The 16,592-nt window shown below is 46.0% G+C and overlaps 1 protein-coding gene across 3 annotated transcripts in view; it reads left to right on the forward strand.

Moving 5' to 3' along the window:
* NET1 (neuroepithelial cell transforming 1) overlaps nt 1-8,517 on the forward strand; it is a 33,551-nt gene extending 25,034 nt beyond the window's left edge. For all 3 annotated transcript variants that reach the window (XM_084783508.1, XM_084783509.1, XM_084783510.1), the window contains 9 exons: nt 2,324-2,431; nt 2,769-2,936; nt 3,276-3,338; nt 3,628-3,724; nt 3,851-3,927; nt 4,525-4,782; nt 5,103-5,273; nt 6,126-6,312; nt 6,630-8,517. In XM_084783508.1, coding sequence (XP_084639634.1) covers nt 2,324-2,431; nt 2,769-2,936; nt 3,276-3,338; nt 3,628-3,724; nt 3,851-3,927; nt 4,525-4,782; nt 5,103-5,273; nt 6,126-6,312; nt 6,630-7,033 — 1,533 coding nt within the window. In that variant the 3' untranslated portion in view covers nt 7,034-8,517. The remainder of the gene's footprint in view (nt 1-2,323; nt 2,432-2,768; nt 2,937-3,275; nt 3,339-3,627; nt 3,725-3,850; nt 3,928-4,524; nt 4,783-5,102; nt 5,274-6,125; nt 6,313-6,629) is intronic.
* Nucleotides 8,518-16,592: the final 8,075 nt, after the last annotated feature.

Consider the following 16,592-nt stretch of genomic DNA (forward strand, 5'->3'; position numbering starts at 1 on the left):
ATAAATAAATATGCTCTTTTCAAATAGTGTCTATATCTTAAAATTGACAGTAGGCCATTTCCAGTGTTACATTTTTAACCTTTCCTTAAAATCTTTCATTATTTAAAAAGGAGTTCCCGGCATGATTGCCATCTTTGTAGGTTTAGTTGGTTTTTTCTCAGGTCAGGCTGGGTAGCCCAGGCTTGGGCCAGGCTGAGCTGGAGCTCTTGCCAGTCCTCTGTTCAGACCCGCCAAGTGTGCACACTACACTTTCTTACAAAGCATTTCAGACTTGACAAACTCAATAGTGACATCCTCTGTAAAGAAGTGATATTATATGTGTTTTAAAGAATTCTGAATATGTTTAGCCACCAAGTTTATCCTAAAGAAGTGCAAAAGTAAAATCCATCTTAGCGCCATAAAAGTGCTTTTAGATAGACACCGAGTCACCTGGGTCTCACTGCTCGGGTTCCCCACTGAGGGAGGGAGGGCCTGCCTGACCTTCACAGGGCCCTGCCTCAGTCCTTAGCACAGTAATGATCATAGGCTTCGTCATCTCTTCATTTGAAACATGACAGTTTTTAATTACCAGGAAATTAGTAGTTTCACATTAACTAATCTTATAAAGATAAGAATTTATCAAGTTTTATTTAATACAGTAATATCAAATTTCGTTTCTTCTTAGCTAAGCTGACTTTTACTTTCTAACTCACGGGGAGGTGCACCTTTCTAAAGACCTTCAAATGAAAATTAAGTATTTGGTGCTTTACTAGGAAGTGAGATGTGTGTGCTTTGAACAGGGAAGAGGCGCTGCCTTTTGCTCCCAGACGCACAAGAGAGCCAGGCAGCTGCTCTGTGTCCAGTTAATGTTGGCGTATCTTGCTTTGTGAGGTAATTCTATCTCCATTCACACAGGAGACTCTTTGTGCTGTCTTTACTAAATGGAAAGGAATGCCTCGAGCTGCCCCTGCACACGCGTGTGTCACTCAGTCTGCACAGATGTGTGCTGAAGGCATTCACACATGTCCTTCGTCAGGCGGCGTGTGCCATTTTACTACACGTCTCAAAGGCTTGTTTTTCAGCTCATTGTGGTTTTATAGTTTTAGGTTTTTCTTTGCAGTTAGTTATTTGGAGGAGGAAGGGAGTGTTTACAGCCCTGTCACTTAAAGCCTCCAAACCTTAGAATTCTCTTTGAAGTCTCTTCAGTCACTGACGTTCCTTCTTCTTCTTGTTGTTGTTGTTGTTTTGGTGTGGGTGTGTGGGTGTATGCGCGCGCCCTCAGAAGCATAGAAGCCCAGCTGCTTCTTGGGCTGTTTGACTCATTTAAGTTTCTACCTAATTTTGTCCTTTTTTCCCATTTAGTTCTTAAAGTACATGAGGGTTATTTCCTTGCCCTTCATTTTACCTAATTTTGGTCTTGTCAGAAGTTTTAGGGGGAAAGTTCTTCTGTTAGTTTTGAGTTTAATGAGGACCTTGTTCTGAGACAGGCCTCTCTGTGTAGCCCTGCCTGACTGGGACTCTCTTTGTTGATCATGTTTGCCTTGAATTAAATGAGACCTGCCTGATTCTGCCTCCCAAGCTCTGCAATTAAAGTGGTACACCATCACTCCTGGCTTTGATGATCTTACTATAAATTAAGATTAATTATATTAAATTAGTCTTATAAATGTAAATTAAAGTTAATATAAGTCTTTACATGTCCTTCTGGATTCTCATCATTTAGCTCACATTTTCTAACACATGACTTGTCAAAGGCACGAGATGCAGACAGTTTGTGCTCCCCGTGTAGATCCACTTGATCTGGAGTTCTTTATCTCAGGGACTGTGTATCTAACGTCTGATGATGTGGCCTGTGTTGCTCATATGAACCTTGTGAACCTTTGAAACCAAAAGATGCTAGGTGCGTGTTTACTGTGCTACTGCTATTTTAGAAGCTCTACTAGTTCTTAACCCTAACAAGTGAGGCCCTGGCTGCACCCTACAAAACGTGTGGCCAGGAGTCTAGGCCTGTCAGAGCCTAGGAGACCTTTGAACCTCCTCTCTGCCTTGGCGTGAGCATTTTTTGACCTATTTTAGGATCAGACATGCTGAAAGGTTCTTCTCAACTGAAGGAGCTAAGAGTGCAGTTACACAGCACTGGAACGGCGCTGAAGCACTGCTTCCCTTAAGCTGCTGTTAGCTGGATTGTTCTAGTCTAGCATGCTGGCCAGCAGCCCTGTGTGTAGTTCCCTGCCTCCTTGTCTTATACCAACACTGTTTTGTAAAGGGTTTAACTTTGCCTGGACTTGTATGAAGTAATTACGCCTCAACACATGTTTATTACAATCTGGTTTTGTTTTCCCAGGAGCCAAGCAATAAAAGAGTTCGACCTCTAGCTCGGGTCACATCCTTGGCCAACTTAATCTCTCCCGTAAGAAATGGAGCAGTCAGGCGCTTTGGTCAAACCATACAGGTAAAAGGGGAAGGAAGGTGGATTAGGGCACGGTTTATAGACGCCTAGGCTTTGTTCTCCGCTGAACTGTTTTGCAGTGTGTGGCTTTGGAATCTGCTGGTGGGGAATATTTCACTAGAGCAGTGTTTGCTTAAGCCTTGTTCATTTGCATCCTTCGGCAAAGGCTCCTTCTAGACTGTTCTCATTCCCCACAACTAACCAGAGTTGCTAAGTCTTTTTAGCTCTTAGATTGAAACATAAATGATTGCTTTACTTACTGAGAAATTCTCAGAAATATGTCGTAATGCGTAATTGTTGAGGCTTGCAAATGTCACCTTCTCCTTTGTTTGTCCTTTAGTCGTTTACCCTTCGTGGTGAGCACAGGTCCCCAGCCTCTGCCCAGAAGCCGTTCAGTAGGAGCACAGTCCCAACCCCCACCAAGAGAAGAAGCAGTGCACTATGGTCAGAGATGCTAGACATCAGTACGAAGGAGTCCTTGACCGCTCGAGAGATCAAACGGCAGGAGGTATGTGGCAGGCACTCGGTCCGCACACCATAGTTACTGAGTTATTCCGGGAGAGAAAAAAGCTTTTTAAATGCATGTCTTGCCAGAAGAATGGGAAAGTATGCCTAATTTTTTATTTGAGTAACTATTTATAGCCACCCAGTCTATAACAGTGTATAATGAGTCATGGTCATCAGATTCAACAACTCTAGTGGGTACAAATGATAGAAAATAGTTGCAAGTTTATTCGAGATTCCATCCTGAAGTAGGATGTCAGGCCAAGTCTCTTTAAAAAGAGCTGTTGAAACACCAAGCACTGTAAATACCATTTACGTGATTTTCATTTCTGGATGTTTGTAGGCGATATATGAATTGTCCCGAGGAGAACAGGACCTAATCGAGGATCTCAAGCTCGCTAGAAAGGTCAGTTGTCGCTTTCCCACGTGCCAGGCCTTGAAAAGGACACTTCCCGGCTTCTGGAGGGCAGTGCTTAACTTTGAAGTGCAAAGGAAAATGATGAGGAATACGTCTTTGACTCGAGATTGAAACACGGCTTTTTGAATTTGAGCTCTAGTAACCTGAACATAAGCTGCAATGTCGCTCCAACATCTATGCCTTGACCTATCGTTAGCAGGACGCACTCGGTCAAGGGCAGGTTGCTGGAGTGTTGTCCGCTCTTCCTTTGTGTGATGAACTTCTTCCCCTCTCTCAGGCCTACCATGACCCCATGCTGAAGTTGTCCATCATGTCTGAAGAGGAGCTCACACATATCTTTGGAGATTTGGACGCTTACATACCTCTGCATGAAGGTCAGCTTTGTTCTTATTTCCCCTTGTCTCTGAACAGCATTGACACGAGTCGTTTTTAATGAATTGTACTCACCGGGCCCTCTTCAGCCAGTGTGTCATTGCCCTTTCTACTCTCATACACTTCAGATTTGTTGGCAAGAATAGGAGAAGCAACTAAGCCTGATGGGACAGTGGAGCAGATTGGTCACGTTCTCATGAACTGGGTACGTATAAGCAAGTCATCATGTGTATGTACCAGGCGGGGCTGCAGCCTGCAGTGTCACTTACAGCCGTGTGGCCATGCCTGTAGATTCTAAAAGCAGTGAGACATTAAAATCCACCAAGGTTATTATGATGAGCACTTAGAACATTTTTAAAAATACAGAACTTCATTCTGGGACAGATCTGCTTGCAAATACCGTTCCCTGCTTGAGCAGAATTTCCATAATGCTGTGCTGCTTATCTTCTGTTGCAGTCGCTCATGTAAATAAATGCCCGAGTACCTGCTATATGCCAGCCCTGTTCAGAGAGGATTCCTAAGGACTCGGTAATGAAGGTCATTTCCACATTCATGAGCTCACAGACAGTGACCAGGCCCATAGTGCCAGGGTTGTGAGGAGTGTGAGAGAAGCAACTCAGTACCCTGAGAACACAGATAACTCAAAGCTTAGTGAGGCTTGGAAAAAGAAGTCATGAGTCTTCAGCTGAGCCAGCAAAGTGTCCACAGCCTGTTGAACACACGTGTAGCTCTGCTGTCTGCTATGGTTACTGACGCACCCAGTCCTCACAGAGCCATGTCATACTTTGTCTTCCCTCTACAGCTGCCAGGCCTGAATGCCTACAAAGGCTACTGTAGCAACCAGCTGGCGGCCAAGGCTCTTCTGGACCAGAAGAAACAAGACCCGAGAGTCCAAGACTTCCTCCAGCGCTGTCTGGAGTCTCCCTTCAGTCGAAAACTAGATCTTTGGAGTTTCCTAGATATCCCTCGAAGCCGCCTTGTCAAGTACCCTTTACTGTTAAAAGAAATCCTTAGACACACCCCACAAGACCACCTTGATGTTCAGCTTCTGGAGGAAGCAGTAAGTTATCCCATAATGGAGGTTTTCAAGTTTATCATCGATAATTATAAAATAAACATACAGTGGTACTCTGAAATTTCATGTCATCAGGGGACTGGGCTTTAATCTAGTCCCGTCCACTGGCTGGTGGCCTGGAGCTAGTCACGAAGTATGGCTGTTAATGATTTCACACACATATGCTGAGGAGCCTGGCTGGGTTGATTTCTGGAGTCCCTTCACGCTTCGGGTCCTGTCCTTTATGTGAATGTTGCTCAGAGGGAGGGGAAGAGTTGGTGCACAGCAGCTGCTGCATCTGGTTTCCTGTGTCTTCGTGTTTCTAGATACTGATAATACAAGGAGTTCTCGCTGACATCAACTTGAAGAAAGGTGAGTCCGAGTGTCAGTACTACATCGACAAGCTGGAGTACCTGGACGAGAAGCAGAGGGACCCCAGGATCGAAGCAAGCAAGGTGCTGCTGTGCCACGGCGAGCTGAGGAATAAAAGCGGCCATGTGAGTGTGTTTGAGTACCAACAGAAAGGAAGCCATTGCTTTCCCACCCTGCGTAATTTTATGCACATAAATTATGAGGCCGGTTTGTGAAAATAAACCTGCAGCTGGCAACAAGAAGGTTAATGCTTGTTTATGTGACCAGTGTTGATAAAGCAAGTAAGGCATAAACACCTCAGCCGTAGTCAGTCCTTCCCACTAGCGAGCTGTCAGCCCAGGGGTGCCTGGGGTCTCCTGTCCCTGCTCCAGTGTCTCATGAGCACACGCCTCTGGAAATGATGCTTTATAGCGGTGCCAGAGGTTTTAACACTTCTTGAATTGTGCAGCAGATCAAATAAGCAACTTGTTTTTTAAAGAACCTTCTGAAATTAAGGAATCAGGAATGCTATTTTTGTTTTATGTGCTTTCCAAAAGCCCCACTTAAAAGTTGGGGTTGCTTAAGAAAAGGTTGAACTCTAGCCTGTCTGATTTCTAGCCCAGGATCTAATCGTTCTGTAAGGCTCAGGCCTGTGTGGACAGAGTGCACCCGTGAACAGGGGGGCCGTGTCCACTGGGATCCTGCGTCCAGGAAACTGCAGTGCACAGTGCTGGGGTTTAAGCCTGTTTCTGCTGATGTCAGCACTTTGAGATACATTGTGTTTACTCAGCTGTTGCCTCACCTGTGAGTGCAGCCTGATGGACGATGAGGAAAAGAGCTTTAGGTAGCGTGAGCTTGGCTGCTCCAAGTAAAGCCTGCACAGCCTTGAGATCACTTGAGGAGAAATTAGAAAAATCTAAATATTAAGTCCAGTTCTTTAACAATTAATCAATTTCCATATTTAGGAAGTTTTGGGGTTTTTTTTCTTCTTTCTGCAGAAACTGTACATTTTCTTATTTCAAGACATCTTGGTTTTGACTCGGCCTGTCACACGAAATGAGCGTCATTCCTACCAGGTTTACCGGCAGCCGATCCCAGTTCAGGAGCTGGTGTTGGAGGACCTGCAGGACGGGGACGTGCGCATGGGCGGCTCCTTCCGAGGGGCTTTTGGCAACTCAGACAAAGGTAAGACACACGGCCCAGACTAGGGAACCAGGCGCGATGGGGAGAAAAGCGCTGAAACCGAGTGGCCACGTGTTTGAAACCAACCTGGGCTAGAGTGGGACCCCCCATCTTGAAAACAGTAAAGAGAAGAAACAAATGCACAAAAATGAAACTAGACTTAAGCGTGAAGAATTCTACTGATGAAACCCTTCCCCAGCCGTACACGGCACAGCACTGAGTCAGTTGGTCCCCTCGGCTGGCTGGACATATCGTATGCACGGGAAGGCGTAGACTGTAGGACCACTTTCTTACTCTTCGTTGCTTTTTTTCTCTTTCAGCTAAAAATATCTTTAGAGTCCGCTTTCAGGACCCGTCTCCGGGCCAGTCCCACACACTGCAGGCCAATGACGTGTTCCACAAGCAGCAGTGGTTCAACTGTATCCGCTCCGCCATCGCCCCTTTCCAGAGGGCCAGCAGCCCCCTGGAGCTTCAGGGCTTGCCAGAGCTCCACGAAGAGTGTGAAGAAAACAACCCCTCTGCTGGGAACCTCAGAGCCCAGCGAAGGTCCTCCCTGGTTCCCGGGGTCACCCAGGAGGGTGATGACAGCGCCCTGGAATGTGGCTCCAGCGCGCAGATGGCAGAAGACACCAGGAACAGGAAGGCACAGCGACCACAGCCTGGCTTGCGAAGAGCAAGGGACAAAGCCCAGGCAGGTGGCAGAAGGAAAGAGACTCTGGTATAAATATGTGTATCCTCTCGTGGGGAGACTGTTTATTTATAAATTTGTACAGTTGTTTCTTGTAATGGGGCACCCTGGGGTTACTCTGTACCAGATGTAATATGCTCGTGGTTTGGGTTTCTCTCTTTCCTGTTCTCTCTCCCTCCTTCCCTTCCCCCCTCATTGTTGTGTTGTTGTTGTTGTTGTTGTTGTTGTTGTTGTTGTTGTTGTTAATGGCAGCTAAAGATATACAGATTACTGTTAAATTGCAGACTTTAAAAAGGTATTTTCATAGATTATTTGGAACATACCACGCTGGTATTTTTTATCAGAAGTACTGTGAGGCCAGTGCTGCCCTCACCATGACTTCCAGGACTGACCAAGTGTGGCATGCACAGTCTGTGCCAACCTAAAGTTTTGCAGATGCTGAAATTCTATCAGTGTTTTTTGTTAAACCTCAAATGATGCATAAAATTTTAATAATGACAATCTATATGAAAGATTTTTTGAGTTTGAAATAGTTCAATATTTACAGTGAAGCACCGCTTCCTTGGAAAACGACCATAGAACTTGATGTGTTTTCCGTTTTTATCAACTGGAATGCCTTATATCAGTTTTTCACTGCACATTCCTTGTTTTTCATTTATTCTGCCAAGTATTTAATTTTTTTATTGTAAAGTAGTTTTTAGTATTTGCTTTTATTTTTTTACGTCCATTTTTTAAATTGGCATGTCCTTAAAGTTTTTCCTCCTGATTAAAGTGTGTGTGTGTGTGTATGTGTGTGTGTGCACGTGCACACATGTGAATCCTGTTAATTTTACCAAGTGAAACCAAGCCATCCTGTTTGAGCCAATTAAGAGAAGTTGAGTTTGTCAGTGTATCATGTCAAAGCGGTAAAGACCCATGAAGTGGCTGAGTATGTTCTAGACTACTGACAGAGACCACGAGAGGGACTTTGAGGGACGTTTCTGTGTCGTGGGAAAGTAAGAGAGGGCAGGAGACTGGGGTAGTGAAGAGGAGGAGAGGGAAGAGCAGCTTGTCTAAAGTAAAAATGTCTGGCTGAACCAGAGGAGCGGAGCTAGGGAAAGCCTGACCTGAGGGTGTGTAGGAAGTTGTAGAAGGCCAGAGGGGGTGTGAACTGTATTTGCTTTGGTTTCTCATGCCTGCAAATACTAATTTGAAAAGAAGCTGTAAAATGTGTTGAAAATTGGACTATATTAGGTTAATTCTGGCTTGTTTTCTTCATTTAAAAAAGATGGTGATTCTTCACTGCAAAGTGTTTGCATTAGAAATGGCGTCATGCTGTCTTTAAAGGGGGGAGGAGGACAGAGGCCCCATGTAGCCCAGGGTTATACTGGCAATCAGTTCAAATCATTGTTAACCATTATGTGAAATATCTCTCCAGTGGAAATGAAAATTGGAAAAGGCTGTAAATAAATTGATCAAATGATTTCTTTGTATAAATGAATTATACAATTAAAAAAAAGCACACACATAATAACCCAAAACATTTCTTGCCTGGTGGTTCTTTGGGGAGCCATGCACTGGAACGTGAGGGTCTGGCGAAGGTGGTAGATTGTGCAAACCTTACAGTGGTTAAGGGAATTCCCAATAATTTACCCTTTGAAATCTGATGATGAGTAAGAAAGGTCAGTAGTTTAAATCTTGTGAGTCATGTGATCTTTGAAGGACACGGTGTAATCAGAAGTCCCCATTGTGTTGCAGAGAGCTGGCCGTGTGGCCTTCTTCTAGTGCAGTAGCAAAGCAAATTGCACACATCTTCATTAATTCAGTTAATCCCAGCTTCTGAGGTAGATATCTCAACCTCCTTGGTTTGGAAACTCAAATTCAGAAGTGTCCCTTAAAGCTGTGGTGTGAGCTGCAACATGCAAGTGCATACACTGATCCCATCTGAGGGTATTGCATGGAGGTTAGTTCCTGTCAGAGTGGCCCTGTTCAGCTTCCAGAGTTATACAAGCAAGTGGTTCCGATGTTGTAAATGGGATGATGTTTTATCTAAAAGTGTCTTGCTTTGGTTCCCTCAGGGGAGAAAACAGACAGTAAGAACAACGTGAGATGAGTGCCTTCAGGAGGGGACTTCTGTTAGACAGCGTTCTGTGACATAGTGTCAGATCTCAGGCATGTTTGGGCATCACCATCAATCAGGAATGCCTTAAAAAAATCAACAACAGAAGTGCCTGGGCCTCACTCACACAGTTTCACTATTTCTAGATGCTGGAAAGAAACAGAGGGCTGACTGTGAATTTTTATGCTTGCATAAGGCCATTTCATCCCAGTGTATCTAATGGTTTTCTGAGACAGTCTTTCTTTCAAGTGTCCCTGGCTGGCTAAGAACTCACTCTGTAGCCCTTGCTGCTTTCAAGTTTGTGGTTGGTCCTCTTGCCTCTGCCTCGCAAATGCTGGGGCTACAGTGCATGCACCATTCCCAGCCCTGATCGTGTGTGTTTTCAAATGTCCCCTCCTGGTAATGCTGATACTGTGGTGATCTAGCCAATCCCTGTACATGAATGATAAGTAGTATCTTAGTCCATATCCATCCTGCATATTGCCTGGGGGTCTGATTCCTTAGCTACTTCCAGTGACTTCCAGTAGCTGTAAGCATAAACTCTTCCAGGGGCTCAGTGCTCTGCCAGGGCGTGTGCACACAGTGAGGTAAGGGAAAAAACTTGTCAATGCAGAGCCTTAACTTCCACACATCTAAGCAATCAACCACACAGCACAGACCTCGTGTGCGCATGGCGTTCTAGCTTGTTTCTCTGCCTCTATGATCAGCACCATCATCAAAAGCAGCGTGGGGCTACTTCCATCACAGGAAACCAGGAGCCCGGAGGCAGGAACTGAAGCCAGCCATGGAGGGATGCTGCTTAGGCTGGCTTGTTCACCCTGCGTTCTTATACAACCGAGGGTCACCTGCTCAGGTGGCATCACCAGCCGTGGCCTGGGCTCTCCTACATCAATCATTAATCAGAAGATGCCCTCACAGGCTCACCTGATGGAGGCAGTTCTCCAAATGAGGTTCCCTCTTCCCAGGTGACTAGTTTGTGTCCAGGAGCTAGCCAGCACCTAAGGCTACTTACTCACGCGGGGATACTTAAAATCACTCATGGGCCCTTCCCCCAGGAAGAAGAGGAGCACAAGGACACAACCACACATCTTAATAGCTGAGGACATCCCCCACATCCCTCCAAACTCAAGTTCCAAAATGCCCGTGTCTGTCCTGATAGAACTGGCAACCTACAGAGTAAGGATTTGCTTTTCCTGTGGGCTCTCAAAGCATTGCCCTACCCTCACTTTACAAAGAATTGTTTGAAATCTTGTCAACTTACACAGTCAAACCTGGCTGTCTAAGTCATTTATTTGACTATCCTGGGTGTAATTTTCTCTAAGATAACATAAATATGAAAATATATTTTTCTTAGTTTGTAAAACTGAACTTGAAACCACAGGCCTAGCTTCAGAAAGCTTGGCTGAGGATTGTCAAAATGTCCTCGCTCTGCTTTTGCTGAGGGGCTGTGCAGCCAGTGGCAGATGTGGATCTGAAGAAAGCCTGCTTTTCTCCCCGAGTCCAGTAACAAGAGCAGGAACTGTCACGGAGAGCAGGAACTGACTTAAAAGACCCTAAAACAACTGAGTATTAGGATAAAATTACTACAATGAATTATAACATGTCAAAGTCTATAGCTTCATGATTTTTTTTTTTAATGAATTCTAGGGGCTGGAGAGATGGTTCAGTGGTTAAGAGCACTGTCTGCTCTTCCAAAGGACCTGGGTTCAATTCCCAGTGCCCACATGGCAGCTCACAACTGTGTAACTCCAGATCGAAGGGATCTGACACCTTCACAATAATGCACATAAACCAAAGTAAATATTTTTTAAATGAATTCTGGGCCATAGAAATGGCTCAGTGGGTAGAGAAGGACCTGCCTCCAAGCACAGCAACCTGAGATTTAATCTCTTAACCCCACATGGTGCAAGGAGAGAACTGAATCCCACAAGCTGTCATCCGACCTCCTCTACATATGCACCATGTCACGTGTGTTCAACACGCACACGTACACACACATGCGCTCAGACACACACAAATAAATGTAACTTTCAATTAGACATTTTATTCCCTATTGAATATTTCGATGGAGCAATGTATTGGTTTCAGAACTGTTTAGTAAAAAATAAAGAATGGGGCTTCTCTCTCCTGCCTTTTCCTATACAAACTGACCACTCAGGGTAACCAGTGGGTAAAGACAGGAAGACTTTGCAGAGCGGAGCCTATTGTTATGTGAAGAAGGAATACCTCATGTCATCCATCATCCGGTAACCTTCATGAATAAGGACCTCAATGTCGCACCTACCTAAAGGATGTGGCACAGGCAAACAGCGCTGCTGCATCTAAACAGTCCTGCTCAGGCTGAGCCAGAGTTGAGTCCCCAGAAAGCTAAAACAGAGTTCAACAGAATAGAGATGGAGCAGGTAGGTAAGAGGGGGAAATAATAGACAGGAAATCGGAGACTTAAGAAACATCAACCAGTTACAGTGCACTAACCTTATTTGTAGGTAAACATTGAGGATTTCAGTAAGACACTGCCCTCTCCCACTTGACTGGTACCGAGGATCTTTCCCTGTCAGTCAACAAGCCTGCTAAGGTAAGGTTTCCTGGTCCCATTACACACTGGCCATGGGTAGAAACCAAACTGTCTAGAGATCAGGCCACAAAGTTATGCTGCCTGGTCTGGTCTCCCCTCCAGACCCTGCGCTCTCCCGAGCCTGTCCTGCTGGGCAGAGTCTTTACCACGCTCCCCTTTCGTTCTGGGCTCTCCTCTGTACCAAGCAAATGTCCCAAGTCTCCAGTCTCCCAGCAACATAGACCTTGCTCCCTCGTGAAAAACTTTCTTTTTGTCCTTTGTTCCTGAGTATTCTCTTGAGTTTGCCTTCCTCCTCAGTGCCTTTTCTTGGCCCCTTTTGTGAACTTATCTCCTGGTGTTCATATGCTGAAACTTAATGGCAAATTTGATAGCATTTTTAAAAAGGCCTTTGGGGTTGGGAATTTAGCTCAGTGGTAGAGTGCTTGCCTAGCAAGTGCAAGGCCCTGGGTTCGGTCCTCAGCTCTGGAAAAAAAAAAGAAAAAAGAAAAAAGAAAAAGAAAAAGGCCTTCACAAGGTGAGTCAGGTCATTACTTAAAAGCCTGTGGGCCAGTGAGCTGGCTCAGTGGGCAAAGCTGCTGCCAAGCTCAATGACCTGAATTTCATCCCTGAGATGGACAGGGGGGAAGGAGAGAGCCCACTCACCCAAGGGCTACATACACGGAGTTTTTAAATTAAAAAAAAGAAAAGGAAAGAAAGAAAAGAAAAGGAAAGGAAAAAGCTTATACTATGAGTTTGAGAGGATAGCTCAGATAAAAAAAGGTGCCTGTCATGTGAGTGTAAGCACCTGAGTTCCTGTCTCCAGTGCCCAGGTGTGGGGGTGTGCACTGGTTCATCACCGGGGAGGAGGAGACAGGAGGATCCGTGATGCTTGCTGGCCAGCCTAGCCTAACTGCTGACCTGGTGAAAAAAGTGAACTGTTCCTGCAAGACAACACTCAACGAATTTGACTTGTGGCCTATACACACACACACACACACACACACACACACACACAGAGAGAGAGAGAGAGAGAGAGAGAGAGGGAGAGAGAGAGAGAGAGAGAGAGACCTGCCCACATGTGCACAGCCTCCTTGGCACCATGGAGGGGTGTTTGCTTTCACACTTTACTCCAATTTATCTTATTTCATCATTACCTAGAGTCTTGGCTTACAGGAGAGTAATTCATCGAAGAGCATTCCATGCGCTTTGACAAATTCGAGATGTTCGACCACCGAGTCATGGAAACCAAAGGAATTCTGTTGAACACTGTCACTGTCCCACAGCCCACTCTCGGCTTAGTACCCCACCCCACCCCCTTTTCCCCACAAGCAACCGCTCTATTGTCTCCACAGTCTCAGAGCCTCTTCTGAGTGTCATGACTAAAATTAATCAGCGACCTTTCCCAGTTGGCTTTGGTCTCCTGTTATCATACAATGCCTGTTTCTACCTGTGCTTTCTTATCTTGCTAACCTTTTCTTTTCTTTTCTTTTCTTTTTTTTAAAGTGCTGATCTAGATGCCTTATGGCTTTTATCTTTACTTAACTCATTTGCACTGTACAAATTTCTGTTCAAAATTCCAGAGTCTGGATAATTTAGAAAGAACACAAATTTGCTTTAGTATTCTGGAGGCTGCTCACAAGGTGCAAGCACATCTGCTGCTTGGGAGGGATGCTATTTGCCTTCGTGATGCCTCCACGTGGGAATATGAATGGGTACCTCGCGTGGCAGGAGTGAAAAAAGTGAACACACTAACACTTTCAAAGTGTGTGTGTGTGTGTGTGTGTGTGTGTGTGTGTGTGTGTGTGTGTGTGTGCGCGCCCAGAGATCAGTGCTGACTGTCTTCCCTCTATTCTTCCACCTTATTTTCTAAGAAATGGTCTTTCATTGACCCCGAGGCTCACTGACTTGCTGGTCTGGCTGGCTAGCAAGGCCCGTGTATCACCTGTCCCTGCCCCCAGCTCAGGGATTACAGACATGCACCACCACTGCCTTTACTTGAGTGATGGGGGCTCGAACTCATGTCTTCATACTTGTACAATGAACATTTTATCCACTGAGCCACCTCCTCTGCCCCCAAAAGATAGTCTGCCTAGTACAAAATAAATGACCCAGACTCAAAAACCATGTCTGTATTTTTCTACAACTATTATCCGCATGCTGTAACAACACTATACAAGCTCTGTAGAAACTGAATGGCAGTGCCCAGCAAGGTGATCTGAGCTTGTCCTTCTGCATGTCCAGTCACAGCCTTCACTGTCCCGTGGCTCCTGAGAGAATCTGAGGGTCAGGAGTCCTGGGCCTAACCCAGGCAAAGCACAGCATTCGGAAGAACTGCCAGGCAGCAGGTACTGGATTCCTTCCGTGTAAAGATGTGTAACTGGACTTGTTCTTCAAGGCAGAAGGCAGAACAGCCAGGGTCCAGGGGAGACGGGTTTCCTGAGTCTTGGAACAGCTCCCCATTTGGGGCAAGGACACCCCTTTCAGCCTCCAGCGCAAGTGCAATCTCAAGGGAGTAGGGCTGTTGGTGGCTCACTTGCTCTGTCAGTTTTTATGTCTTGTTTTTGCCCTTCTCTGCCTGGGAGGGGAGAGGGAGGCAGCCATCTCACTGAGGTCACCAGGCACCCTCTGGGATGGGACTAGATCAGCAGCCCAGCCCTCTCCCACCATAGGGGGCCCTGCCTGGTGAGGTCATGAGCGATTGGCAGGCTTGTCTGTGGTTGAAAGCATATCTCTCTCTCTCTCTCTCTCTCTCTCTCTCTCTCTCTCTCTCTCTCTCTCTCTCTCTCTCTCTGCACCTCAAACCTCATCTGTCAGTTGAACGTGACTTGGGAGGTTGGCATCCAGATCAGGCCTCTCAGCACACCTGGAAAGTGCTTTGGGGCTGGAAAAAAAAAATGTTGTTATCTAACGTTGTTTACCTCTGCCAGGCATGGAGTCTAGGCCTGCTGGTCCCCGCATCTTCCCACCCAAGGCGCAGGCCTGGCCAAGTCTATCCTGGGGAGCTGCCAGGTATGAGCTCAGCCCTCAGCTCCTCAGCTCTCCGCCCTGGGGCCAAGGATACTCCGTGAAGAGTAAAGGATTGGAGAGCAATGTGAGCGAAGCAAAGGGGAGGCAGGTGAAGCTAGGCTGACTCAAGGCAACAGGGAAGCAGGCGTGGGGCAGAGCCTGGCCTGCCTTTGTTTCCCCTGTTCTCTCATCTCAAGTGTGTGTTAAGTGCCCTCAGTACACAGGACAGGAGGAAGAGGTTTTAGTGGAGTCACTGCCCTAAAGGAAGCTAAGGCCACACAGAGCAGAATATTAAAAGGAGAATGCAGAATGATATGTTTTCCATCCAGTCAAAAGCATGTAGAATTGCATTTCTGTGGTAGCTGAAACCCAAAAACATCTTTTAAACTTTCTGGTCCCAGCAGGCACGTGAGTTCCACATGTTCATTTTAGACCTCCACTGAGCCCAGCAGGTAGAGGCCTCTTCCAAAACAAAGGAAAAATAATACCTATAAATACACATATATGCACTCCCTCCCTGAGAGTGAGTGGGGATGTTGCCTCTAGCCAAGGAGCATGAGACAGTCATTTCCACAGTGGAAACTGTTTCTGTCATTCTCTTTTGTTCTAACATGACAGGCAGATCCAGCACAGTGGAATCGCTCTGGAACTCGTCGATGAATCTCTTGTTTGCCATAACAGACAAGAGCAGCTGCCGGCTCCACAGGATGAGAAATGTATAGTTTGAGATGGTTCCAGAGTCAGAGACTGGGAACTCCGGCAAGGCTCAGGGTGGTAACAGGCCTATAGTTTTTCCTCATTCTGTTGCTCCAGCCTGGAAAGCCATCCATGCTGCTTCTCCCCTTCCCACTGTCCTCTGATCTCCTGCCCATCCCTCAGCACACAGCTTGGATCTTGCTCTTTTGAAGCAGCCATCCCTGAGTGCTCGGCAGAGCTGGGCACTGCCTATGCTGGCTGGTCTCTTCTCCACCCGCCAGGGTCTCCACTGTTACTCCTGTGGTCTTACTTTTCAGGTTAGGCATTGCTTCTACTAGTCTACAAGTTTACAGGTCTTTCTGAATCTCTCGATTAATATTCTTCCCGGCATAGAGAATACTTTCAGAGTCGTTGTTAGCATGTAGGTAGCTCCACTAGCCTGCCTCTAGGTTGCTTAGCAACCTATGATATCATCACTAATGGCTGCCAGGTGTGTGCCAGACTATAAAAGGGCCAACCTGCCACCATGTCCCCCTCTTTCTCTCTCCCCACCCCCCCACCCCAAGCACTCTCTCTAAGAGGTGCTCTCTCTCTCTCTCTCTCTCTCTCTCTCTCTCTCTCTCTCTCTCTCTCTTCCCCACCCCCCACCCCCCACCCCCTGTCTCTTTGTCTAACTCCTCTTCCTAAATAAATCTCTCCATATCATATCTGGTGTGTGGCATCTTATTTGTAATTATAACTAGTTGTTCCCTGAACAAACCACGAAGGCTGCTGCATGGCTTAAGCTGTGCTTAACAGGCGTTTATATCATAAAGACCAAGCTTATCAGAGACTTTCCCTTTGATACGTGAGATGAGCCTATGTAGCCAAGCTTCATAATGGCCCCCAAGAATCCCATCTCCAGAGACTTACACATCCCCACAATGCATTGCAGCTAATGCATTGGAATAAGACCAGCAGCATGTAGTGAAGTAACAGTGTGATTCCTGAGATCAGGTCATTAAAAAAAAAAAATGTTGCCACTTCTTGCTTTAATTCTCTACTTTGAAGGAAATCAAGTCATGAAGACATTCAAGCTGCTCTATGGAAGGGTCTATGCCAAGAGAAACCAAGACCAACAGCAGATAGCCAGTGAGGAGGCCCAGTCAAGCCTTCAGACGATATCGCCCCACCCACTGCTGCCTCAGCTGCCACTCATGGAAGCTGTTAAAGTGGAACCATTCTAAGTTCCTTTAGAGAAG

Source organism: Acomys minous (assembly GCF_964271855.1).
Source record: "Acomys minous genome assembly, chromosome: 5".
Taxonomy (NCBI): Eukaryota; Metazoa; Chordata; class Mammalia; order Rodentia; family Muridae; genus Acomys; species Acomys minous.